Source organism: Aotus nancymaae, unplaced genomic scaffold (genome assembly GCF_030222135.1).
Source record: "Aotus nancymaae isolate 86718 unplaced genomic scaffold, 86718_ANA_hifiasm-v0.15.2.pri h1tg000040l, whole genome shotgun sequence".
NCBI lineage: Eukaryota > Metazoa > Chordata > Mammalia > Primates > Aotidae > Aotus > Aotus nancymaae.
The window spans coordinates 122666503-122692064 of NW_026988454.1; the positions used below are offsets into that span (position 1 = coordinate 122666503).

General features: G+C 49.6%; 1 protein-coding gene across 2 annotated transcripts in view; it reads left to right on the top strand.

Annotated features, from left to right (window-relative positions):
• KIF6 (kinesin family member 6) overlaps window positions 1-22653 on the top strand; it is a 383773-nt gene extending 361120 nt beyond the window's left edge. Inside the window, exons 17-23 of one of the 2 annotated variants that reach the window (XM_064360441.1) lie at window positions 1180-1264; window positions 3143-3278; window positions 7126-7223; window positions 12284-12334; window positions 12952-13041; window positions 14923-15029; window positions 22001-22653. In XM_064360441.1, coding sequence (XP_064216511.1) covers window positions 1180-1264; window positions 3143-3278; window positions 7126-7223; window positions 12284-12334; window positions 12952-13041; window positions 14923-15029; window positions 22001-22017 — 584 coding nt within the window. In that variant the 3' untranslated portion in view covers window positions 22018-22653. Of the gene's footprint in view, window positions 1-1179; window positions 1265-3142; window positions 3279-7125; window positions 7224-12283; window positions 12335-12951; window positions 13042-14922; window positions 15030-15309; window positions 16107-22000 lie in introns of those variants that run through there. The other variant, XM_021665512.2, reaches the window with a different exon arrangement.
• Window positions 22654-25562: the final 2909 nt, after the last annotated feature.

Here is a 25562-nt window from a genome sequence, read left to right on the forward strand (position 1 = left end):
TTCTCTTATTACAGAGTCATATATATGTGAATATTAATTATAGACATTTTACTATGCAGAAAAACAGGAAGAAGAAAGTAAAAATCACCGTAATTCCTCTACTTAAATGTAATTGATATTAACATGTTTGGTTATATTATTTTATAATCGATGTTATTTATTGAAATGTTATAGAAGGGATGTCAGAAATGTTATAGAAGGAATCCAAGGTTCCTGAAGTTAGCCACGTAACTTGGGCAGTTCACCCTCTTTGAACTTCAATGTCCTTATCTATAAAATGGGAATAATAACACTTATCTCAAATAAATACTATAAGGATTAAGTCTGAGCATGTCTGGAAGTACATGGATGGTAGCACAGTCTCCCCTACATGGAGTAGAAAGCAGGGCTATATGACTTCTAAGATGTTGTCTGTGGAGCTCAGAAAAGCAGGGCAACCATGAAGAGACTCCCAGGAGAATAAAAAGTCCCCACACTCTGGACTAGGAGAGAGCCGGCTTCAGATGAGCACGCTAGCCAGAGCAGGCAACCAGGCAACCAGCAGCAGTCATGTGCAGGAAGACAGAGGTTGCCATAAGCGGGGACGCAGACACATGCAGCAGCTGATCCCTGCTGACATGCTCAGTCTTGCTCCGGGCCTCATCGTGGTCCTGTCGCCAAGGCTTGGGCTCAGCCCTGGTTGTGAATTGACATGACCTGCACTCGTCAGGCTTGAGGACCACTGTGGCAGGGGGAGTGAGAAACAGGAGACATGATTCTGAGGCTGGAAATTCAGCACCTCCATTTGGGCAGAGAAAGATGTCAGATGGTTTAGAGAGGTTTCCTTGTTTGTGAAGGGCTCTTTATCAGAAGATGGGGAAATGCGATTTTGCATCTTCCCTGGAGACTCAAGAGGAAATGAGTGAGCTCAATAGTAAAAGGATTAGTAGAGACGGAGGCAGAATTCCCTTCCAGTGACAGATGTTGGCAGTGAGAGGGACAGCAGAGAGAGATTAACCCAGGAAGCCGCTCCCGTCAGGGCTTCCAGCTGAGCAGAGGTTGCCACCAAGAGGCCCCAGAAGGAACTCACAGGGGCCTCTTTCTTCTTGGAGTGCCCTTGAACTCTATCATCTGCCCTAAATACACACTTTTCTTTTTACCTTTGTTTTTCACCGTCCCATCGGTACCTTCCTTCTACAGGAATCTCGGAAAACATGGCCGTGCCTCCCATGCCAGACCAGCAGGAGGAGAAGCTGCGATCACAACTGGAGGAACAAAAGAGAAGGTGCCCTTCCTTTCAGCCACACACAGCCACACACAGCCCCACCCCAGCCTCCCAGGGTCTCAGTGTTGTCCTGGAGCTGCCCAGGGCAGGACAGAGCAGAGTGGCCAACTCCTAGCCCAGGGCTGGAGCTACTCAGGGATGTGGGTCCAGCTGGCTCCTAAAATGGCAGAAAGAGGAGGAGCTGCCTTTGAGCAGGCAGGTGTGAAAGGCAGAAACCCAGGCAGTGTGAGGTTAGAATGCAGAACTAGCCAAGCCAGGCCCGGGAAGCAGCTGGGCTTGTCCACTGCTTCCACCTAGAGGAGCCAAGAAGTATGACCATGGTGGTCTTACGCAGGCCTGTGGCTGAAGCCCACTTCCTTCCCGAGTCCTGAGAATGTCATATTCTCAACGCAGCTGCAGGCATTTGGGGTCGCAAAGTGGTCACCAGATCTTGCCCCACATGCCGGTCAAGCTGCATCCATTCATCCATTTGTGCATTCAGCACATGTATGCTATCTCCCCCATGCCACGGTAGGGTATGTTCTGGAGAGATTAAAGTCACCTTCCCTCCACAAGGAGCTGGTGGCGTCACTGCAGCATATTTCCTGCCCCACCCCAATCTCCAGCTGACCTGGCATGCACCCCTCCCCTCCCCCCACTCGCACGCACACCCAGATCAAAGCCCCAGGCACTGGTCTTCAGGTCACTCCTGGCAGGTGTGCATGTGTCTTCCTACAGAAGGCCCTGACCACCCGAGCACACACACCTCTGTCGTTCTCCACTCCCTTGGGGTCTCCCCAGTCATCCATTTTCTCCCTCACTCTGTTCATTTTCCTCAGTTTCTTTCCAACCCATTCATTTTTTTTTTTTTTTGAGATGGAGTCTCACTTTGTTTCCCAGGTTGGAGTGTAATGGTGCAATCTCAGCTCACTGCAACCTCCACCTCCCAGGTTCAAGCGATTCTCCTGCCTCAGCCTCCAGAGTAGCTGGGATTACAGGCATGCACCACCACACTCAGCTAATTTTGTATTTTTAGCAGAGATGGGGTTTCACCATGTAGGCTCAGGCTGGTCTCAAACTCCTGACCTCAGGTGATCTACCCGCCTCAGCCTCCCTAAGTGCTGGGATTACAGGCGTGTGCCACTGCGCCCAGCCTCCCACCCATTCTCCTTGTGTCTTTACTCCATCTTCATGGTGTCCCCTTGGCCCATATTTCCAATCTCAGTGTCACCTTAGAGGCCAACTTATCTCTTCAGCTTGGCTATTGGACTGTTTCCTGTTGGACAATTTCTAATTCATTATAGCACTCCCAAAACCAATGTATGTTTGCATTCATAAGCCCAGTGTTACTTTTAGTCCTCAGCATGAAGGTGAGCCAGCGAAACGGTGAGGCAGTTAAGACTGTGGTTCTAGAACCAGACCACCTGGGTTCAAATCCTGGCTTCTCAGTTATCTCTCTCTCATAGAGCAAGTTATATAACCTCTCCATATCTGTCTCAGGTTCCAAATCTGTAAAATAGAGGTGATAACAATAGTGTCTCCTTCCTAGGGTTGTGAAGAGGATTAAAGAGTTTCTGTATGTTGAGTGCCTACAGCAATGCTTATCTCTTAGTGAGTGAATGGCAGTTCTCGTTCTTGGGGGAGAAGCTATTCATCTCACACACACAGTCACATGGGCCTACTGGACAAAAATGTCTCCCTCTGCTTCATCTTCGCTGTGATGGACTCAAATCCTGATGCCATATCCTGGCCTCAGAAGCTCCTATATGGTCCCAGTCCCTGGGCCCCAGGGCAGCTCTGCCAGGATTCTAAGGCACAGGCCCCATTCATTTACAGCCCTCCCTCCATGCCATGCTTTCAAGACAGCAGTGCACTGACTCTTCTCCAATTCCACTGCAGGTATAAAACAATGTTCACTCGCCTGAAAGCCCTGAAGGTGGAGATCGAGCACTTGCAGCTGCTCATGGACAAAGCCAAGGTGAAGCTACAGAAAGAGTTTGAAGTCTGGTGGGCAGAGGAGGCCACCAACCTGCAGGTATGGTCTAGGGATCATCAGCGAAGCTGGGGAGGGGCCAGTCATGCAGCCCCATTGAGGCTGTCAAGAGACAGAGTGGGGGCTTTGACCCACAGGCCCTCATGCTCTCAGCCCCTGCTCATGAAGCAGGTGTTCACTGTAGTAACAAGGATGACAGAAGGTCAGGGGTTCATTGTTTCCTTGCTCTCATGCCTGAAATTCTGCCTGATTAATGGAAAAATTAGGGATGGAAGATGCAGTTCCCAAAAACCTGTGGATTTGCCACCAATGCTTTGTGTGGTATTCTCCTAATGACAGCATTTATTGTGTTTCTTATCACAGAGTCATATATATGTGAATATTAATTATAGAAATTTTACTATGCAGAAAAACACAACGGAGAAAGTAAAAATTACCATAATTACTTAAATGTAACTGATATTAACATGTTTGATTATATTATTTTACTTTGACTTCTATGCGTACATACCCATATGTTTTTATACAAATAGAATCAGGCTGGGCACGGTGGCTCATGCCTGTAATCCCAGCACTTTGGGAGGCCGCAACAGAAGGATCACTTGAGCCCAGGAGTTCGAGACCAGCCTGGGTAACATGGCGAGCCCTGTCTCTACTAAAATAAAAATAAAAATAGTTAGCCAAGCTTGGTAGTATTTGCCTATAGTCTCAGCTACCTGGGAGGCTGAGATGCGAGGAGTGCTTGAGCCTGGGAGGTCAAGGCTGCAGTGAGCAATGATAGACCCACTGCACTCCAGCCTGGGTGACTGAGCAAGACCCTGTCTCCAAAATAATAATAATAATAATAAATAAATCATATAGCTGTTCAAGCATTGCAAATGGCTTTTAAAAAATTAATTGTATAGCATGGCTATTTTTTCATGTTATTGTCCTACAGCATTGTTTTAATGGCTGTTACTGTTCCATCACATAAATATGTTGCAATCTCCTATCACTGAATATTTAGGTTGTTTCTAGTTTTTTGCCCAAAACATATTTGTAGATAATTTTTTGCATATTTCCTAGACAAATTCTTAGAAATTTTCTGTATGACAAAAGCTAAAATCGCCTGTCCGTAAGTGTTAGCACCGAATCCCCGTTTCAGTTGTCCTCATGTAACGTCTCAGTTGTGGCACAGTGGAAGCGCTGAAATACACACAATCAGATCACGTGTCCGACTGGCAGAACCCTTAGTGATTATCTAACAGGCTGATCCCTTCGTTTTAAGGACAAGAAAGCTGAGAGTCAGAAGATGATTTTCCAAGGACACAGCCAAACAATAACCAGTGTGATACCAAGTGGCCATGTGACAGGACACTAGAGAAGAATATCTGGATACAATTAAATGCATGAGATAACAAAGAAAACTGGTTAGAATAAAATACGGTTATCAAAATTTTTGAGCTATGGTATAGTAATACGTGTACTACTTTTAAAACGCATGAATTAATAAGATCTAGGTGTGGACCCAATATTTATCATAACTTCAAAGTAATGATGACATGACACAGTACGTAAAGATATGTGCACAACTGTCAGGTGATATGAAAATATGCATGATTTCTGTTGGTCACAAAGTCACAGGTATTGCTAGTACTTCTGTGGTTTGTTGTCTAGATTTATCACCGAAGGAAGTACTTAATTTCAGGTAGCAGCTAGGGAAGATAAAGATGTGATTGGTTCCCATCCACATTGGCAGAGCCCCTGGATTCTGTTTGTGGACCCCAGGTTAAGAGCCCTTCCCAGCAAGTTCATCAGTGATTGAGGCCTTCCCCAGTTGGTGCCCGAGGGAGTCCACCACTGACCAGTTGACGAGGGTCATTCGGTGCAACTCAGGAAGTGTCCAGGCAAAGTTGACACATTCAGACAGTGTAAGACTCACAGAGACAGCGGAAGCCAGAGTAGGCAAGGGTGTCAGCTCCATGTGTCCCCTGCCCCACAGGATGTCACTGAAACACAAGGGACCAGATGACAGCAAGGGGGATGGTGGGATACTCTGATGCAGAGGGGCCAACTCCATGCTGCCCTGAGCAGTTCTGTAGCTCCAACTGTGTACCCTGAGCGGGCAGAGGCAGAAAGCTCCAGACCTCATCAGAACAAGAGAGGTGACAAGAAACCTCTAGGATAGCCTTCTGAGAAGACAGGGAAGCAAGTGGAAAATAACCTAGTAGCAACCACGCAAACTTCCTGTATGCACTCACGTTCCAGGAGGCTTACAGGGCGTTCTGCCAAGACTCAGACCAGCTGTGATTTATGCCTTGCTCTTCTGGCCTGTGTGGGGACATGCATGGCAGAGCACCATAGCCGAGCTCTTTCCCCACACGAAGCGCTCATTGGGTGTCTCCTGACTTTAGTAGGGGGTCTTTGGGGCAAGGAGAAGCAAAACCAGAAAGTATTTTTGAAGACTGAAGAAAACATTTTAAACATTTTTTTCTATCTTTAAAAGGAATACATGTTCAACTTGGAAAGAACAGAAAAGCATAAAGAATAAATTAAACATTTCTCATAATTCTACCATCCCAAGACGATATGTTGAGGCCCATCATTATGGTCACTACTGTGTCTAGGTTTGGTTTTGGCCATACACATTGTGTACACTAACTTTTATAGCTGACTTATTCCCCTTAAGAATTACATCAAGACCAGGAACAGTGGCCCACGCCTTAATCCTAACACTTTGGGAGGCTGAGGCGGGCGGATCACCTGAGGTCAGGAATTTGAGACCAGCCAGGCCAACATGATGAAATCCCATCTCTACTAAAAATACAAATATTAGCTGGGCGCGGCGGCACAGGCCTGTAGTCCCAGCTACTCAGGAGGCTGAGCAGGAGAATCTCTTGAACTCAGGAAGCAGAGGCTGCAGTTAGCTGAGATCATGCCACTGCACTCCAGCCCAGATGACAGAGCGTAGATGCCACAAAGTAGGTGTGTCACAGAAGAAAGTGCTTAGGGAAGATTCTTGCAGGAGCTCTAATGATTGCTTTTCATCACTTCTTGGGACCCTGGCGTGCTCTGCTCTCTACCTGTGGAAGATGGTTACAGTAGTGACAGAGCTGGTCCAATGCTTTCACCCCCATCAGTGAGATTTTCTTCTGGACATGCGTGCATGAATGGCTCACATGTTGCTACTCTTACATGGTGTCAAAGCAAGAAACTTAAATGTACCACTGCCTTCTAGAAATGGCTGTGGCGCTAGGGAGGTTATCTTTCCTGGCTCTTCCTATTCTGTTTGCAAGGAGAATACATCCCTTAACATCTGGATATTGAAACTGCACTGAAGAGAAGTCAAGTGAAAAGTCTGAGGTCACTTGGCTGTAAGTGGAGGAGCTGGGGTATACAGCACTCTCCCTGTGAGCACGAGAGCCGCTGTGGTCACCCATTCCACCGTAGTGCATACAGCATGGAGGAAGAACTGTTGGAAGAAGGAATTCCCTAGTTATTGAACAAGACTGTATCTGATTCATCCTGGGGGGTGCTGATCCAACGGAGTGTTGGCCTCTGAGAACTCCATTTTATAGGGATACTCGTTCAGTATGAAAAATGGCTGTCATTAATTGCTTCTGTGGATCATAAACTCTACTGAGGGACTTTGAAAATTCTTCCCTCCCCCTACCCTCATAATAACCCTCTGAGATAGATTATGGTGCTGATGATATATATGGTGATGCCCATTTTAGAGGTGATTATTATAGGTGTGATGGGAGTCTGGACAAACTCATTCTGAGCCTGGATAAAGTATATAACTTGCACCAAAAATAAAAAATAAAAATAAAAAAGAATTACATCAAAAGCATCTTCCTATGTCATTAGATTCAAGCTAACACTGTGAAACTCCTTCTGGGGCCAACAGGTAAATTCTCCAGCAGCAAATTCACTCAATCACAAGAAGCCGTTTCTCCAGACATCTGAGTCCCAGCGTGAACTGTCCCAACTCCTCTCTAACAAAAGGTAAGGTGAGAAGCCACCAGAGGTGTTAGAGTTCCCAGAAAAGGCTCCCTACCTTTCTCTTTAACCTATTCCTGTGGCTCTCATGTCTCCTAGTAAGCCATATGATCCAGGAGGATGAATTCTTTTCACCGTTTCATTAGTCGTAGATACTCAGGACAGTGGCTTTCAAGCTGGTTGGAGTGCACACCCCTTCAGTCCCTCGATCTGACAGCCAGCGAACCTACTGCCACTGTAACAAGAGACAAGAGGTTTAGCAATCAAGCCCTGGTCCTGCTTCCTGAGTGGGAAGAAGGGGTTGGCAGGAATGGGATGAGGACATAGCATGGGAGAAGCTGGGGTCGGGGGTAGCAGGTGGTAGCCAGCCTGCTGAGACACATGGGAGCTCTTTGTCCTAGCAAGGATTCAGGCAGCCTCCAATAACACCACATGTGGATGGTCCAGAGCCAGTCTCCCTAAATGATGGGATGACCATCAGGGACTCTGCTTCCTCACAACCATGTTATTGTCTCTTTCCAACCACACAACCCAAGGAGTAGCGCCAATGATGCATGCCTCCAGCCATCATCCAGCCCATGCCAGAGTCCAGGGCGGGCAGTATGTGTGCGGCCTCCATCTCTGCCACCAAGGAGCAATCCTTTGGGTTTGAAGGGGCACTGTGCCCTCACTTTGGAAGTATAAAATAGGGCTTTAAAAAAGGTGTCAGAGGGCCAGGCATGGTGGCTCGTGCCTGTAATCCCAGCACTTTGGGAGGCTGAGGTGGATGGATCACCTGAGGTCGGGAGTTTGAGACCAGCCTGGTGAACATGGGGAAACCCTGTCTCTACTAAAAACGCAAAAATTAGCGAGGTGTGTTGGCACACGCCTGTAATCTCAGCTACATGGGAGGCTGAGGCAGGAGAATCGCTTGAACCCCAGAGGTGGAGGTTGTAGTGAGCCAAGATCGCACCATTCACTCCAGCCTGGGCAACAGAGAGACACTGTTGGTTGCTGTGGTTGGTTGCTCTGATTCCTCAGCAGAGATCATTGAGTGTCCGGAACGGTGTCTGTTAAGACACCTCAACTCGAGTGGCTGGCTCCCCCATATTTCCTCCTCCAACAGTAGCTGGAGTGCCAGGATTTGTGGATGGGACAGTCACGCTAGGCAGATGAGAGGAAAAGTAACCCTGCCAGAGATTGGAAAGTAGGAGCTCTAGGGGCTCTGCCTCTGACAAAGACATCCTTGCCCTTTGCTTTAGATGCTGGTGGAAAAGGGCCCACAAAACCCTGCTAGGGTGAGGCAGGTAGGGAACCCTTTCTCAGGTCCTCACGGCATCTCAGACATTCTCTGTGAACATCCCACATGGAGGATTCGCCGTTGGCACTCTTACGTTCCCAAAGGAGACAGCATTGGCTTTAATAATATCCCCTAGCCTCTGTAGAGGGCCCTCATGGGCCAGGTGCAAAACGCACGAGCCGTGTGCATGCTATCATTGTCTCCCACCTTATAGGTGAAAAAAACGCAGGCTCAGAAAGACTAAGTAGCTGGCCCAGGGTCAGCAGTTCATCGGTGGTGGACTCAAACCCAGGCCTGTCAGAGTCGTGAGCTCCCCTCACTCCTCACAGCACTTTTGTTTAGGATTCATGACTGCCTTTTAGGGGCACATGTCCATTATGTTATCTAGCAGGAGCTGGCACCCAGCCCACATTTTGTAATATTTTGTACAAAGTGCTTTCTTTATGCGCTTCCCACCACCAGATCCTCCTGCCCGGGGTATCCGCTCTTCCAATGTATCCACATTGTCTGATTTTCCCAAGAGGCCAGGATTTTTAAGGGGCAAAACTGTGTTTTCCTAAAAGGACAACCTTCTAAAGTCTGGAAACCCAGAATTCCCTGTTACTGGCCATCAGCATTTCAGCTGAGAAGCCCTGAGTTCAGTCTCTCCATTCTGTAAATGAGGACGCCGAAGCCCCGAAAGGGAATAAGATGCTTTAGCTGTAGTGAATAACATAAAGAACCACGACTAAACCCAGACCGTCACACTCCATGGTGGTGCCTGCCTTCCTTCCACCCACTTCCTGCCTCCTTCCCTCCTCCACTCCCCTCTTCTCCCATCCGGCCCTCCACCGTTGGCTCTGCTTCTCTCTATTCCTGCCTCTTTTTCTTCCTCTTCTCTGCTTATTTCCCTTTGTCGTGCTCCCTTTCAGCCAGGACTGCCTCTCTACTGCTTGTTCGTTCACCCATGCCGCTGCCAGCCTTTATCTGTCGACATCCCCAAGAGAATCCATGGTGGAATAGGTGTAAGGAGTAGCCCCTGGGCAAAGCCTCCCAGGGACTGTTTGCTATGCCACCCATCAGAATAGTGCTCCTTCCACCTTGTCTGGGCCTTGGTCATTCCTGGACATTCCTTAAGTATTCCAACTTCAGATGATCCCTGAATGCGCTTGCCTAGATACCCTTAACCCTGCAGTCGAGAACCTTGGACTTGAAAGGTGTGTGTCACATCATTATTGACCACCTCCAAATCTCCCTCCATTGAGATTTGAATCACGTGAATCCAAGTCATGGCCCTTCCAAGCAGCACACCCTTGGGCAAGCCAGCTCCCAGCTTTGGAATTTTATTGACTCATCTGTAAGATGTGCAAAGGTCCCTCCGACACCATCCCTCTGTGAGCAGATAAATGTTCTAGTGCCGGGTCAGAGCTGCTGGTATGAGAGAGTGAGGGCCCAGCGGCTGTTGCTGCCTGAGCTCCTGAGTGGCTGCTCTTGTGGAATTGCTGCAGGTGGGGAACTGGGGGTGGGGCACTGGTCCTCTGCTCATCACGTTCTGAAAGAAACCTGATTCATCCCTTCCCCAGGGATGCTCAGGTCCTGGAAGCTGATTCCACTAAACACTGACTGGCAACCCAGGAGCCTAATTATTATTAATGTGGCTTATTAATCCTTATTAAGAAAGATAATTCATTCTGATGGCTGGCATGTTCTCTCTCCAGAGGGACATCAACATGAGAAATGAACTCAATGTCAAAGGCTGAGGGCCTTGGGATGGGCAAAGGGAGAGGGCAGAGGTCATTTATGGCACCATCCCCAGAATTACAGAAACCAAGCTGTGGCACCCAGGGACAGGACGTTTGAGCAGCTTAGGGACTTGAGGACTCATTTCCCTCGGGAGCCCCCAGCCTTCCATTGCACTGTCCTCCTGCATGAGCTGTTGAGGGGACAGGCGGGACAGCCAGGCCACTGCAAAGGGTACTGGATGCCCCCATCGGCCACGATGTGATCGTGCCCTTCTACCCTGCCCCATCCACCTCTCCCATCCTCTTCCACCCCCTCCCAACTTTCAACGGTTTGGCACCTGTGACCTCTCCCTGGAAACTGAGCCAAGGCTCCACTGGGAAGCCATTGAGGAATGAGCCATTTTTGTGCCAGTGACTTGGTCTTGCACACTTGCTACAGCTTCCAAACTGACCTTGACCTGTTGTAAGGAAACCACTTGCAGAATGGAAAGCCCTCTCTCCTTCCCTTCTCCAGGCTGCACCAGGAACCACTCAGCAGGAGCCTTGAGAATCGGTCAGTGTTCTCCAAAGAAACGTGTGCAGACCCTGCCACCTTGTGGCTACCTCTGGTCCTACAGCAGTTCTCGTCAGACCCAGCACAAAGATCTCTGCTCTCCCACCGTGGAGGGCACCTCAAGGAGAGTCTCTCCACTGCTAGGAAACAGACATTGGGAGTTGAGGGGGGCTACTCCAGGCTCTGATGTCTTTTCCTGTTTGTTTGACCACCGTCATGACTCGTGGAAGAAGCCCTGCCATTGGCTGAGATGGGAAGGTGGAGGCTAGAGCTGGGGAAGGGGCCATACTCATGAGTGAGACCCGCAGTTGTCTGGTGGGTGGAGTGCCTTGGACAGAAGATGCAGACTTAGTGGAGCCAGATCATCTGTCTCTAACGCTAGCCTGCCTCTCAGCCCAGGAGTCTCCGGAGTGTAAAAGGAGGGTTGAGGCCGGGTACGGGAATCATGCCTGTAATTCCAGCACTTTGGGAGGCCAAGCTGGGCAGACTAGCTTGACCAACATGGAGAAACCCTGTCTCTACTAAAAATACAAAATTAGCCGGGCGTGGCGGCGCACGCCTGTAATCCCAGCTACTCAGGAGGCTGAGGCAGGAGAATCGCTTGAACCTGGGAGGCGGAGGTTGCGGTGAGCCCAGATCGCACCATTGCACTCCAGCCTGGGCAACAAGATTGAAACTCCATCTCAAAAAAAAAAAAAAAAAGAGGGTCGTAACCAGGTGACTTCTTAGGCCTCTTCCAGCTCTGATATTGTCTCCAGGCAGGAAACAAGGAAGATCTCCTTACAGCACTGAGCACTTACAACTTAGGGTAGAGACCTCGTCACCACAGGCATGTGGAGTACCCTGGCCTCCCACCAGCCATGTCCACGTGCCTCTTCACCTCCCAAGAGAGGCTTCTGGGTTCCACTGCACTTGGCCAGGAATCTGAGGCAAGGCACACATGTCAGCAGCCTCGATGAGCGGGCACAGCTGCATCTGGTGAGCTGTCGGATCTGACTCCTCACTCAGGGAGTACGAGTGGCACCCAGTGGCAGGCAGCATGGTCAGGGGTAGGCCAGTATGTGTTTCCCAGAATCCCACAGAGTCAAGCCCAGTTAGAAAGCACTGTGGCTGAGAGCACAGGTTCTGAAGCATCAAAGAGTCCGGAATAGCTGCAGATTCTGCTACTTACCAGCTGGATAACTTTTAGAATTTCTTTAACCTCTCTAAGCTTCAGTTTTCTCACCTATAAGATGGAGATGATGACATCCACCTCTTAGGTCATTGAGAGGACTAATTGCCATGATGTTTGCAGAACACTTTCATGGAGCCTGGCATGTCTATCAATGACAGTTGTGACCACTGTTTGTTGTTCACCTTCTAGAGCCAACACATGCATGCTCTAACAATGAAAATTACTGTGTAAACCATCCAAGACAGGACTCTTAGCTCTTGTCTTAGCCTGCTCAGTCTGCTATAACAAAATGCTATAGTATTTTGAGTGGCTCAAATAACAAACGTTTATTTTTCACAGTTCTGGAGGCTGGGAAGTCCAAGGTCAAGGTGCTGGTAGATTCGATGCCTAGTGAGGACCCCCCCTTCCTCGTTCATAGACAACTGTCTTCTCAATGCATCCTCACATGGTGGAAGAGGCAAGGGAGCTCTCCAGTGTCTCTTTTATAAGGACTGTAATCCCATTTATGGGCGTTCGGCCCTCATGACCTAATCACCTCCCAAAGGCTCCACCTCTACCACTACCATTACATTGAAGATTAGGTTCAACACATGAACTTTTAGGGACACAAAGCTCCAGTCCTTAACACAGCAGATTCAGTTCCTGCTGCGGGCTTCCTTCCTTGCTTGCAGGCATTTCCTTCTTGCTGTGTGCTTGCATGGCAGACAGAGAGAGAGAGAGAGAGAGAGAGAGAGAGAGAGAGAATGGACTATAGTTTCTCATCCTCTTCTTACACCTATAAGCTATAAGGACACTAATCCCAGTACGGGGGCCCCATCTTCAGGACCTCATCTAAATCTAATCACCTCCCAAAGGCCCCACTGCCCGATGCCATCACCTTGGGGATTAGGTGTCAATGCATGGATTTTGAGAGGACACGTTCAGTCCATAACAGCTCCTAGATATAAACCCTGAATTTCTCTTCTGTAAACCTGCCCCCATTGCTTCTGTTGGTTTGTGTTTTGCAGTGATGTGAATGCCAGGAAAATCCTGCCCTCGCCTTGCTCCAGTCCACACAGCCAGAAACAGAGCAGCACCAGCACCCCTCTGGAAGACAGGTCTGTGGCCTTCTGTTACGCCTGTGACAGCCCTTGCAGTGGGCAGAGTGGGCCTCCACCTCCAGTCTACTTTCCAAAGATGCCCCTTGTCCAGTAGCCACACAGACAGAGCCCAGGTCTGGTCTCTGTCCTGGTCCCCTGGGAATCCCCTGGAATCTCTCACACAGACCATCAAAGCTGGGAGGTTTTCTCCCACAGTCACCAGGGCCCTGTGTGGACAGAGTTGCTTCATATCTCCTTGTGAATAGATGTACCTGGCAGCCAGAAAGGGAAAGAGCCAGCCCAGGGCAGCCCTACCACAGAGCAGAACACGAAGCTGACAAGCCTGGCCTCAAGGCCTGGCAGCATTTGCTTCCAGGCTTAGCAGAGTTGATCAGCACATGGGCGTTTGTATCCTCTGACTAGAGTGGCTGCTCAGCCTCCTTCACCAGCACAGCCACTGCCTTGCCTGCCTGGACTCTGCTTTAGTGCTTCCAGCTGGCTGCAGTTGGAAAGCCAACACCCAGAACTACCTGTGGGAATGGCCAGTCCCTTGTCACATCCCGTCCTCACTGCCTTCTAAGGAAGTGGCTACTGCCTCCTGCTGTGCAGAGGCACAGGGGTGACGATGGATGGAAGGTTGGCAAGGCCAGGCAAGTGTGCTGCCCTGAGTTTGCTGAAGGGGAATGCTATATGAAGAAGCTGAATTGAAAAGGGGATGGGAGGGCACACACAGCCCTCCCTTTCTAAGGAGATTCCAACACAACATTTCTACTTACAAATCTCATTGGCCAGCACCTGGTCACCTGACCACACATCATGGCAAAGGAGGCTGGGAAAAGTAGTCTTTTTAGTTGTGGCAACAGCTAAATATGGTTCTGTTTTTAAGGAGAGACAGGAGAATAGTAATCTCTGCCTTGAGGCAAGTAGCTAAGCCACATAGGGAATGGGGGTGCTGGGTGCTCTGAGGAGACTGTGAAGGATATGACATCTAAGCTGGGTGCAGAAGCTGATGGGCCCCAGGTCAAGGGGGGCTGGTTTGGGTAAATCAGGGATGGGAGGACAGAAGGGGTGGTGGTGAGGGGGTGGAGAAGGCAGTGAGAGAAAGCCCAGCCACCATGTGATGGTTGGTGGGGAGGGCAGTCCAGGGAGAAGAAGCATCACAGCAAAGGCCCTGAGGCTGGAAGTGACTTGGTAAGTGCAAGTCACTGAAAGAGGAGGGGGCAGCTGGAGCTACTGACCCGGGGTCATATCACACACAGCCTGGTAGGTCATGGGACGGAGTTTGAGCTTTATTCCATGAGTGATGAAAAGCCACTGCAGAGTCTATATTAGTCTGTTTTCACACTGCTGATAAATCGCCAGTCTGATACCCAAGACTGGTAATTTATAAAGAGAAAGAGGTTTAATGGACTCACAGTTCATGTGGCTGGGGAGGCCTCACAATCATGGCAAAAGGCACATCTTACATGGTGGCAGGCAAGAGAGAATGAAAGCGAAGTGAAAGGGGAAACCTCTTAGGAAACCACCAGATCTCGTGAGACTTAGTCAACCACTGAAATGGTATGGGGGAAACCGTCTCCACGATGTAATTACCTCCCACCGGGTCCCTCCCACAACACGTGGAAATTATGGGAGCTATAATTCAAGATGAGATCTGGGTGAGGACACAGCCACACCGTATCAGGGTCTATGGCAGGCAGTGACCTGACCCAATTTGCATGACAAGAGGCTTAGTGTGGCTGCCACACAGAGAAGGCAGGAGTGAGTGAGAAGCAGCCCAGCTGTGTCATGCAGCTTTCTGGGTGAGATCAGTCACCAGAAATCGGAAAGCATTTTGGAAAGGTAAGAGCTGAGTCCGGTTGTAAGGTGTAGTAAAATGTGATGTGTGGTTGCCCCCAGCATCCCTGAGAGGCCAGTGTCGTCCATCCCTCTCACCGGAGACAGCCAGACAGACTCGGACATCCTGGCCTTCATCAAGGCCAGACAGAGAATTCTGCAGAAGAAATGTAAGTGCACCTCCTTCGGTGGCTCCTCCAGGGCCGCAGGTCACCAACACTTGTGGGAAGCACACAGTGAGGTGGAAGGAAGCAGGGAGTTTCCTGAATGTTCCTGAAGCCACAGTACTGGCTACCAGTCACTCACATGTGCCCGGCCTCTGATTCCTTCTTGAGAAAGCCCCAGGGGGCAGCATCAGAAACACCAAGACAGGCCCAAGGGAGTGGGTGGCCCAGGTGCTCCTGCCCCTCTCTGCAGAGCTCGCATGCTCTCTCTTTCTCTCTCTTCCAGATCTTCAGCTCCTTTGTTCTCTGTCCCCAAAGCCAGCTGTCTCCTCTGCTCAGCCTTCTACAAACAGGAAGGGGCTGAGTGATGGTTGGGTAACTTGCTGAACCCCTAGCTTAAAGTCTCACTTCCCTATCAGAGTGTGTTCTTGCCCAAGAGCTGTGAGCGTAAACACCACTTGAAGGCCCAGACCTGAAGACGCCATAATAATCACAGAGGAGGTATGTGTGGTGTGTCAGACTATAGGAAGAGAAGGCCCTTCCCGGCCTCATCACTGCCCCCACCCCGGCCCATCCTCTTGGCAGCTGCCCGTCTCCCATCTGCTGTGGATGGGCCTTTTCTCTTTCTGCCTTCCATCCCCTACACACCACAGGACAAGCCCCAGGGCCCCTTACGCAGGCCTGTGTTTTGTCTCAGCCTCCTCCCGATAACTCAAAGGCTATTAGGCAGGCTTAACGTTGCCTTCACATTGCCAGAAAGGCGCCCCTCCATGATGGTATGGTCCAGCAGATTGGATGTATGTGTAATGACTGATGCCTGCCCTGTGGGGCCTGCACTCAGCTTCTCCACCAACTGTATGCTGTTTGGGCAAGAAGAGGCTTGTGCATGGATGGAGTGCTGCCACTGAAAGCCATCCTTGGTCCTGCTGTCCTCGCTTCGCTAGGCCGCCAGCTTCTCACTGTCCTCTCTCCCCCACCAGGACTGTCAGCCTCAGCGCTACTGTCAGGTCCTTTCTTAGGCTTGCAATAGCCCCGCTCTGCTGTGATAGCTTGACTCTCTCTCATCTCATTTCCTTGTCTAAAGAAGAAAACTGAATTTGGTGATCTCCAAAGCCCCATCTATGCCCCAAATACGCTGATGAAATGTATCAGGCACTGAACAGAAACGAACAGCTGATCGGTAAGCAAACACTGTATGTGTCGGGTGCCTTCTTAGGCCAGGCACTACTGCTCGTGCTGGGGCTGCAGCAGAGAACAAGGTGTAGCCCAGCACATGAGAAACTGACATTCTGGGGAGAGGAAGGAGACAGACAATGAATGCATCAACGAATAAGATCATGTGAGGGGCTAATCAGTGCTATGAAATAGCTAAACTATGTAATGTAGACAGTAACTGGGAACACTGCTTTTAGCTGGGTAGGTGGGGGAGGCCTCTCTGGAGAAAAGAACTTTAAATTGACAGCTGCATCATGAGAATAGAGCAGCCACGCCACGTTCTGGGAATGCACAGTCCTAGCAGACAGAGCAGAAAGCAAAAAGCCTCAAGGGGAAGGAGCTTTGTTTGGCCACGGGGTGGGAAGGAGGCCAGAGCGGCTGGAGGGCAGGAAGCAAGAGCCAAAGTCACAAAGGCCAAGTCACGCCAGTCTTATGCAGAAGGGAACGAGATTTGGATTTTATTCTGGGTACGGTGAAAACCCACTGAAGAATTTTAACCATGGAGTGATACGATGTGATTGATGCTTTAAAAAGCTGACTTTGTCATATGTAGTGTAGAGTGTAGAGGCCAAGAGCAGACAAGTTACCAGGCTGCCATGAAAGTGCCAGCAAGGGATGAGAGTGGCTTGGACTCACCAGCAGACTGAATGTGAGATGCAAGAGGAGGAGGAGAGTCAGCGCACCGGCCGGGCTTTTGATCTGAGCAGCTAAGAGAATGGCAGTGCCATTTACTGTAATGAGAAAGGCAGGGTGGCCTGGCTGTCAGAGGCAAGGAGCTGGAGGGATGGAGAGTTCTGGTTGCCCCATTTGAAGTTTCAGATGACATCCGACATCCAAGAGGAGGTGTTGAGTGGACAGCTGAGCGTGAGTGGAGCCCAGAGAGAAAGTCTGAGCTAGAAAAAGAAATACACAAGTCGTCATGTCTGGATGGTGTCTAAAGCACAGGACAGAGTGCAAGGTCCTCTGAAGAGCAAAGATGGGGGTATTCCAGTTGCTGAGAACAGCCCCCTGGGGCTCTCCAACTGTTTCAGAAAGAGAGAGGAAGCTGAGATGCTAAGAAGGCACCACCAGGGCACGAGAAGGAACAGCAGATGAGTGGGTATGGCCTCAGGCACAAGCTGGAGAAGCACAAGCTCCAGGGAGAGACAGGCCAGTAGAGTCCAATACTGCTGAGAGGCTGAGTGTGGCAGGATGGAATGCTGACCGCTAGCCATTTTGCATGTCAGGGTGGCCACAGACAAGCACCATTTAGGCAGGGGATGGAGTGGCTGGGAAGAGGATGGAAGGGAAAGAAGCTGAGGCAGTAAGCAGACACATCTCCTCCAGGGGGTTGAGCTGTGACAGGAGCTAAGGGAAGCAGAAGCCCAAGGGATGCTTTGTGTGTTCTACAAGGGTCCTGTTAAGACACGCTCACGTGCTGAAACATACAGAGAGAGGGAAATTGATGCTGCGGTGGGAGAGAGGGGCAGAGCTGCAGGAAAAACTTCCTTGAGAAGGTAGCGGGGACGGTGCCGGGGCATAAGTGGAGGAGGGCTTAGATACACAGGATATCCTTTGGAGCTGGGTATCCCTTTCCCCATAACAAATCCATAGAAACCAACCATCATTCCTCCCCTCAAAAAGCCTACAAGTAAGCAATGTCTTTAAGTTCAGTTTGCTAAGCTTTTGTGCGTGTAAGAGAGCTGTGATCATCCAATGCTCTCCGAACAGAAGAGGGAGAAGGCCAGGTCCCTGTCAGAGTGGCGTTCTCCTGCTAACACCATCCCAGGCAGTGCAGAGAGCTGGATTGAAGGGCACTTTTTAATTTTAATAAAAGGACACTTTTATTAAAATATGTATGACAAATTACTAGTTATAAATGCTTTCATTTCTATTAGTTCCTTTGATGCTCTCAGCACTCCTATAAGGCATGCAGAGCCGAGATGATTACGATCCCCCTGGTGACAGGTGAGGAAACTGAGGCACGCAGAGGTTGAATCACTTGCCCAAGGTTACACAGCTGATAAATGGCAGAGCCAGCGTAACCGAGGTTTTCCGCTGCCTCCCCACTGGGCCAAACTGTCTTGAAAAGCTGCAACAACCAAGATATGCCCACTCTGCTGTCAGGAGTTCTCTCAGCCTCAGGAACAGGAACCAGCATTGACAGGAGGACAGTGACCACAGCCTCTAACCGCCCTGCAGCCAGGGAGCTTCGTTCTCCAAACAAACAGCAGCCTGGAAGTAATTCATCAAAGCAAACGAAACTTCCAAGCTCCATTTTTATTCTGAGAGGAAGAATATTAACTCTGGCTTTTCAGTGACCACGGGGCCACAAAGGAAGCCAAAGACAGGTTGACTCAGGGTCCCTCTGCCACCAGGTCCAAAAAGACCAGCAGGTGTGACCTCTCGGGACATACAGCAGATGGTTCTGGTCCCACCACGCAGCACTTAATACACAGCACACTTATCAGGCCACCCAGGCAAACACGCAGGCTGGGGCCCAGGCACCTTCTCAGCCAAAGCAAACACCTCCCTTTCCCTGCCTGGGCTCTCGAATCTTAATTTAGCGCACAGCGTTGCCTTGGCTTCTTCAGGAGTGCTCATTAAGGGGAATTTGTGGCTGTCGGCTCGGGAGCAGGAGCCCAGAGAGGGCAATTTAACATAAGCCTCGCCACCTCTTAGACTTCACCAGGGGCCAGGATGAATCTACTTGATTTAGGGTTTGTGGAACAGCATGGAACGTTTAAATCCTTGCCAGGGGCATGTGTGAACAGGTATATAACCCCCGTAAGGGGCATCAGTCATCCATGGAGTCAACTCTGCCGTTTCCAACTGCCAAGGACAGTTTTTACGTCTAAAGAAATAAAGTTATCCCCTTTCTAGAGGGCCTTTTTGTTTTTAATCTTGCTTAATCCCTGAGTTTGGAAGTATTTCCATCCGGAAAGGAACCTTGGTGTGACCCTCATAGCCATGAGTCTGTCTTCTCCAAGAGGTGTTAGGAAGAGGTCCTGCCTCTCCCAGCCCCTCCAGCTCCACTCGGAGAAACCCTCCAGCTCTCTTCTGTGTTCAGAAGCCCTCCCGGGGAAAGAGAAAGACCCCTGAACTGGGAGGGAAAAGGCCAGAATTCCAAGGCAGTCTCAGTTCTGTGTGACTGGGCAGGTCACCTCCCCGAGCCTCCCTCTCACTGTCTGTCATGTACAGACTCCACCCTTGCCCAGGCTTGATCCTTCCCCAGATAATATCCATTAAAGCCCCTCATCCATGCCCAGGCACCAAGGGATTATTAGCAGGGAATTAGCCTCTGTGGTGAGAGCTGGCCCAACACCATGAGGGGTGATTTTTTTTTAATGGTATATCTGTACCATGCCTTCCATTCTGGGAGCCCACGGTAATCAAAATCCCAGTATAGACAGAGCTTCATCACTTAACTGGGGTCATAAGTGAATGAGCTGGAAATGGTGCCTTTTGTGTTGAGGTCTGTGTGTATGAGGAGCTATGTCTTGGAGCAGAGCGCTCTCTCAGCCCTATTCTGTAGCGTTTCTTCCTAGGCCCCACCCTACCCACCCGCATCATTACTGCATGCAAGTGTGTGAGGAGCTCAGAGACCATTCTGGGTGGGAGATGGCTGAGACTCCGTGCTCCTCACCACCAGCAGCGTTCACAATCCTGGCCCAGGCTGCATGTCAGCAATGCAGCAGAAACCTCAGACCCCAGAGCTCATCAGCAGCCACATGTCCACAGGCCCCCAGCTCTTGCCCTGCCTGTTCTTGTACTAGAGAGACAAAAGCAGCAAGTTTCAGCCCTGGCCATGCATCAGAATCACCTGGACCCACCCCAGCGATCCTGACTTAATGGTTCTGAGCTGTGGTCTGGGCACCAGGATTTCTAGAGAGTGTCCAGGGATTTCCATTGTGTAGCAGAGATGGGAGCCACGAGTCCAGAGTGACTGGACTCCATCATAGGCTCTGGTGTACCTTGTCTTCTTACTTCTTGTTCTAAGATTCAATTCAGACAAGTCAGAATGTCTTAAAAATAAGGATCACATTTGTTTAATTAAACAGCAAGGTCTGCTGGGCATCGTGGCTCATGCCTATAATCCCAGTACTTTGGGAGGCCAAGGCAGGCGAATCACTTGAGGTCAGGAGTTCAAGACCAGCCTGGTTAACATGGTGAAACTCCATCTCTATTAAAAAAAAAAAAAAAAAAATTAGCCAGACATGGTGGTGAGCTCCTGTAATCCCAGCTACTCTGGAGGATGAGGCAGGAGAATAGCTTGAACCCAGAAGTTGGAGGGAGCAGTGAGCTGAGATCTCACCACTGCACTGCAGCCTGGGAGACAGAGCAAAACTCCATCAAAAAAAAAAAAAAAAAGCAAAAAAAGAACAAGGTCAGCCAGAGGTCTTGCATACAGAATTAGAACTGAAGGGCCAAGGGCTCACAGCCTTGAATTATTTCCAATTTCTTCCTCTGCACGAACTCGACATTCAGTGTGTCACCAAGAATTATGCAATCTTCCTCCACAATATCAAGCCAACCAAGCCCACACTCTTCTCCCACTACCAGGTTCCTGTGGCCACACCTGGATGGCTGCAGCTGCCTGCTCACCCGTTCCCTGACCAGTCTCACCTCTCAGTCTCTCTGTCCACTGTAATTTTTTTAACATTGCATTACTTCATCCAAGAATCTCAGAAATTCTCTCTAGCTCTTATTAAATTAGCCAAACTTTAAGCAAAATAACTGCCTATCAGTCTTACCAGTTCTTCTCACACTTTAATGTGCTAATGAATCGACAGGTTTTGTCAAAATATAGATTCAGATCCTGTAAGTCCAGGGTGGAGCATGCCTTAGACTCTGCGTTTCTTAAGCTTCCTGGAAATACTAGCACTGCTGGTCCATGGACAGCACTTTGCGAATCAAGAAGCCAGCTTGCTTTTTCTAGGTATCCCATCTGCTCTAGCAAGGAGAAGTGTGAGGCCCAGAGAACTGACGTGACTTGTCCAAAGTCACACCGTGATTTGGGGACTGTCCTGGCTAAAACTCATGGACCCTGGTTCTCAATTCAGAGAACCTTCTTTATGCCCAGCAATGGAGGTGACAAGATGGGGGCCACGTGGTCAGGAGGAGCCATCCTGAAATATATTAATATCTGGAGCAAAAAGCAAGGAGAAAATCTCTCCGAGCATGGGCCAAGGATTAGGTAGGATGTGGGGTTGACTGGGTATGGTGGTGTAATCCCAGCACTTTAGGAGGCCAAGGTGGTTGGATCACTTGAGCTCAGGAGTTTGAGACCAGCCTGGCCAACATGGTGAAACCCCATCTCTGCCAAAAATACAAAAATTAGCCAGACATGGTGTCAGGTGCCTGTAATTCCAGATACTTGGGAGGCTGATGCAGGAGAATCACTTGAACCCAGGAGGTGGAAGTTGCAATGAGCTGAGATTGTGCCACTGCATTCTAGCCTGGGCAACAGATGGAGACTCCATCTCAAAAAGAAAAGAAAAGAAAAGAAAAAGGCAAAAAAAAAAAAAAAAGAAAGAAAGAAAACTGTGTGGTAGGAAAACAGGCGTCAGTCTTAGCTCAGAGAGGTGGAACTTCTACAAAGGGCAAAGGGGCCTCTTCCCCCAGAGACTGGGGTGTAAATGCAGCTCCTGGGAGGCAAGACAGAGGCAGTGCCCAAGATCCAGAGGAAGTGGCTGGTGGCCTCCCTTCATCCCCATTCATTCCTGGGAAAAGTCAGAGTCAGCATGCACAGCCTAACCCAAAGCATCCTGTCTCCCTTTCAGGTTTGGGAAGCAATTGAATTTCCAGGAAGTATCCAGCCATGCAAGAATGAAGTACAGATGAAGGCAGCACCCCTCACTTGCTCTGGCTTCAGAAGTGACCTATGAGCTGCTGGGAGCAACTAGTGACTTGGGTTCCCATGGAGCGGGCTGTGTTTCTTTAAGGATGCTGTCCTGGAGGGCTGGGGCTGACCATGACATCCTTCCTGTGGTCGCTGGAGCTGCTGGCAGGGCCGGGCAATGCCAGAGTGCTAGGGGCAACGTGAGGGCTTCAGCTCACTGTTGTAGTGATGTTACATGTAGGTCATTATAAACTTTTGAGAATGTGAAATAGCACTGTCGTAATATGATGTCAGGGGAAGCTCACCCTGGTGGAAGGTCGGGGGGAATAATAATCGGTTATGTTTAGTGATTGCCAGCCCTCTCCCTTGGCCCATGCTCTGGTTTGAAAGCCCAGAAATGGCCGTGACAGGCCCAGGCAGGATGTCCGAGCCACAGGCAAGGCAGTGAAATGTGGGGTATCTTGAAGGCCAGTCCTGATCTCCCAGACCACATCTTCCACCATCAGCCTCTTGGCCAGGATAACCTGGAGGCAGTGCCTGAACAGCTGTATCTCCAGGAAGCCACCTGCCCTGCAGAGTCTAAGGACATCATAGCACCCAAAGAACAGTGGACAGCTCCTGAGGGCTCTGCTGAGAGCTTGAGAGAGGGCACCGTGGGTAACTTGGGCCTTGCAGCCTTTACCCCGCCACTTGAGACCTCACAGGATTTAGGCAGACACTCCCCGCTTCCACAGGGAAAAACGTCGATGCCTGGGGGTCTTGTCTCCCCGGGCCCTCTCCATGACAGAGCCAAGGGAAGGTGGGCGGCCCCAAGGAGTTTCTTGAAGAACTGCCTCCTGGGTCAGGGGGTTGCAACCCAGCTGCAGCCAGGGAGAGGCAGCGGAGAGTGAGCAGGGGTGGCACCTGGAAATGAAGCTAGCTGAATAAAAGTGCTTGTCCACTGCTCCTGTATCTCTGTCCTATAAATATAGGACCTAGTGACCCTGGATGGGGAGCAGAGAGGTAATATAGTATAATGGGCTTGATTTTCTTTTTCCTTTTTTAGGACTGGGTAAAAGGATCATGCAGGAGAAAATAAAACCTTTACATTTCTAAGCTAGGCAGGCCCATCAATCTCCTCTAATACACACCTCTAGTTTATGTAATTAGAAGACTAGAGCGGCTGGGTGTGGTGGCTCACACCTGTAATCACAGCACTTTGGGAGGCCAAGGCAGACGGATCACCTGAGGTCAGGAGTTCGAGACCAGCCTGACCAAAATGAAGAAACACCATTTCTAATAAAAATACAAAATTAGCTTGGCGTGGTGGCACATGCCTGTAATCCCAGCTACTCGGGAGGCTGAGGCAGGAGAATGGCTTGAACCCGGGAGGTAGAGGCTGCAGTGAGCTGAGATCACACCATTGCACTCCATTCTGGGCAAGAAGAACAAAACTCCGTCTCAAAAAATAAAGAAGACTAGAGTGAAGGGGAGACTCAGCTTGCTATTCTATGCTAGTTAGTGACAAATGTCCCCTCTTCAGAGGGCTTCCCCTGACCACTCTGTCTCAAATCACCCCCTATATACCCCCTATCTCATTACCATTTTTTTCTCCATCACTATCTGACATTTTATCCTTCCAAACTTGCCTATTTTTGTAATACAAAATAGGCAACCCTCCATAATCCTAAGAGCTCCAATGCAACAGAGACCTGTTTGTCTTGCTCATTGCTGTGTCTCAAGCACAGAGTCGCTGTTCAGCAAACAGTCTCAGTTCATGAGTGGACAGCCAGTAAACAGTCCATGAGTGGATGAGCCAGAACCCAGATGTGTTTCTCAGGAAGTCACTCTGACTTCCCCTGGGGTTTTAATTGAATCCTACTGGGGGAGGGGCCCCCATCTCTAGTCCACTCCTGGCCCTCACAGTTCAATGGAATGTAGCCCTCTGTAAAGTCTTTAGAACCCAAGGAAGACCAAATTCTGATTCTAGAAGCTTCCCCAGGAGTCCGTGGGACACACATGTAAATGCACACACACATACTCTCTCTCTCAGGAGCCCTGAAGATGGCATGGCTACTGTAGCAGCAGTAGTGTTCCTGGCATGCCTTAGTGCCTTCAGCCCTCTAGAGCTGGGTAGCGTCTACTGACGTTTTTATTTTCTTTTATTTATTTTGAGATGGGGATCTCGCTGTGTCACACAGGTTGGGGTGCAGTGGCGCAACCATAGCTCACTGTAGCCTACAACTCCTGGGCTCACGTGATCCTCTCACCTTGGCCTTCAAAGTAGCTAGGACTACAGGCATGCACCACCACACCTAGCTCATTTTTAATTTTTTCATAGAGACAGGGTCTCACTATGTGGCTCAGGCTGGTCTCAAATTCCTGGCCTCAAGCGACGCTCCCGCCTTGGCCTCCCAAAGTGCTGGGATTGCAGACATGAGCCACAGCACCATGCCAGTCTTTTAACATTAGATCTCCCACTGAGACATCATCTCCTGGATCCAAAGACCTTATTGACCGAGAGGTGTGGCATAGCCCATGCGGGGTGTGAACCAGCCTCCTGGGGCAATCTCTTAAGATAGGAAAGGAAATGAAGAAGACAGAAAAACACACAGCCTGGGATCTGGGGCCACTGGTGTCCAGACCATATGCAAAGTGTGTGCAGCAACTGGCCCAGGAGCCTCTTGCTCCGAACGTCCCCTCCCAATGGAAGCCCAGCCTCTGGTATGGACTCATGCTTGACAGCAGTGCACCTTCGCCAAAGTTCACTGGCCTCTGAATATGGGAGAAATCAATGCATTGTTTGAAAAGACTTTCCAGCAATCCACCTGGGCTCAGTGGAGCCATGGATGACAAGAAGTATCTGAGTTCACTCTAAGCCAAAATGTGAAGTTTTCCAAAATGTTTTCTGGAAAGCAGCATAGCCAGTGACTCCAGCCCAGTCTCTGCTAGAATTCAACTGGCTCTATCAATCCCTTGACAGGAAGTGGGCTGGAGGGAGGTGGGAGGAGAGAGGTTAAAATGTAACTTGCTCAGATCTTGCTAAAAAGGATTTTTAGAAAGAAGATAGAGAAACTGCGGTATACTGAGAAGTTGTTTTAAATCTCCACCGCCTGTATAGAATCATACATCCAAAGCTTTGTCATGGCCCACTTTGAGTAATGTGATGGCAAACATGATGCAGGCAGAGGCTTGAATTGTGCTCGGCTGGTTGGGCTTGCCTCTTGCTCCAGTGATCTCTCTTGGGATGAACATGCCCTAGGTAGCTGCTGCCCCTTCAGCCTGGAACATCCAGACAGCAGACTTGAGCCCAGTCAACATCCTGGAGCAGAGCTTCCCAGGCAAGCCCAGCCCAGATCAGCTGAACTATGGCTCACCCAAAGACCTATTCGCATGAGAGTAAGTGATGCTTGGAAATCACTGAGGTTTGGGGTGGTTTGTTATATAGCATTAATTATAGCAATAGCAGACTGGCACAGAAATTGGAACCCAGAGGCAGTACATGACTAGATCTGGGATTTCTC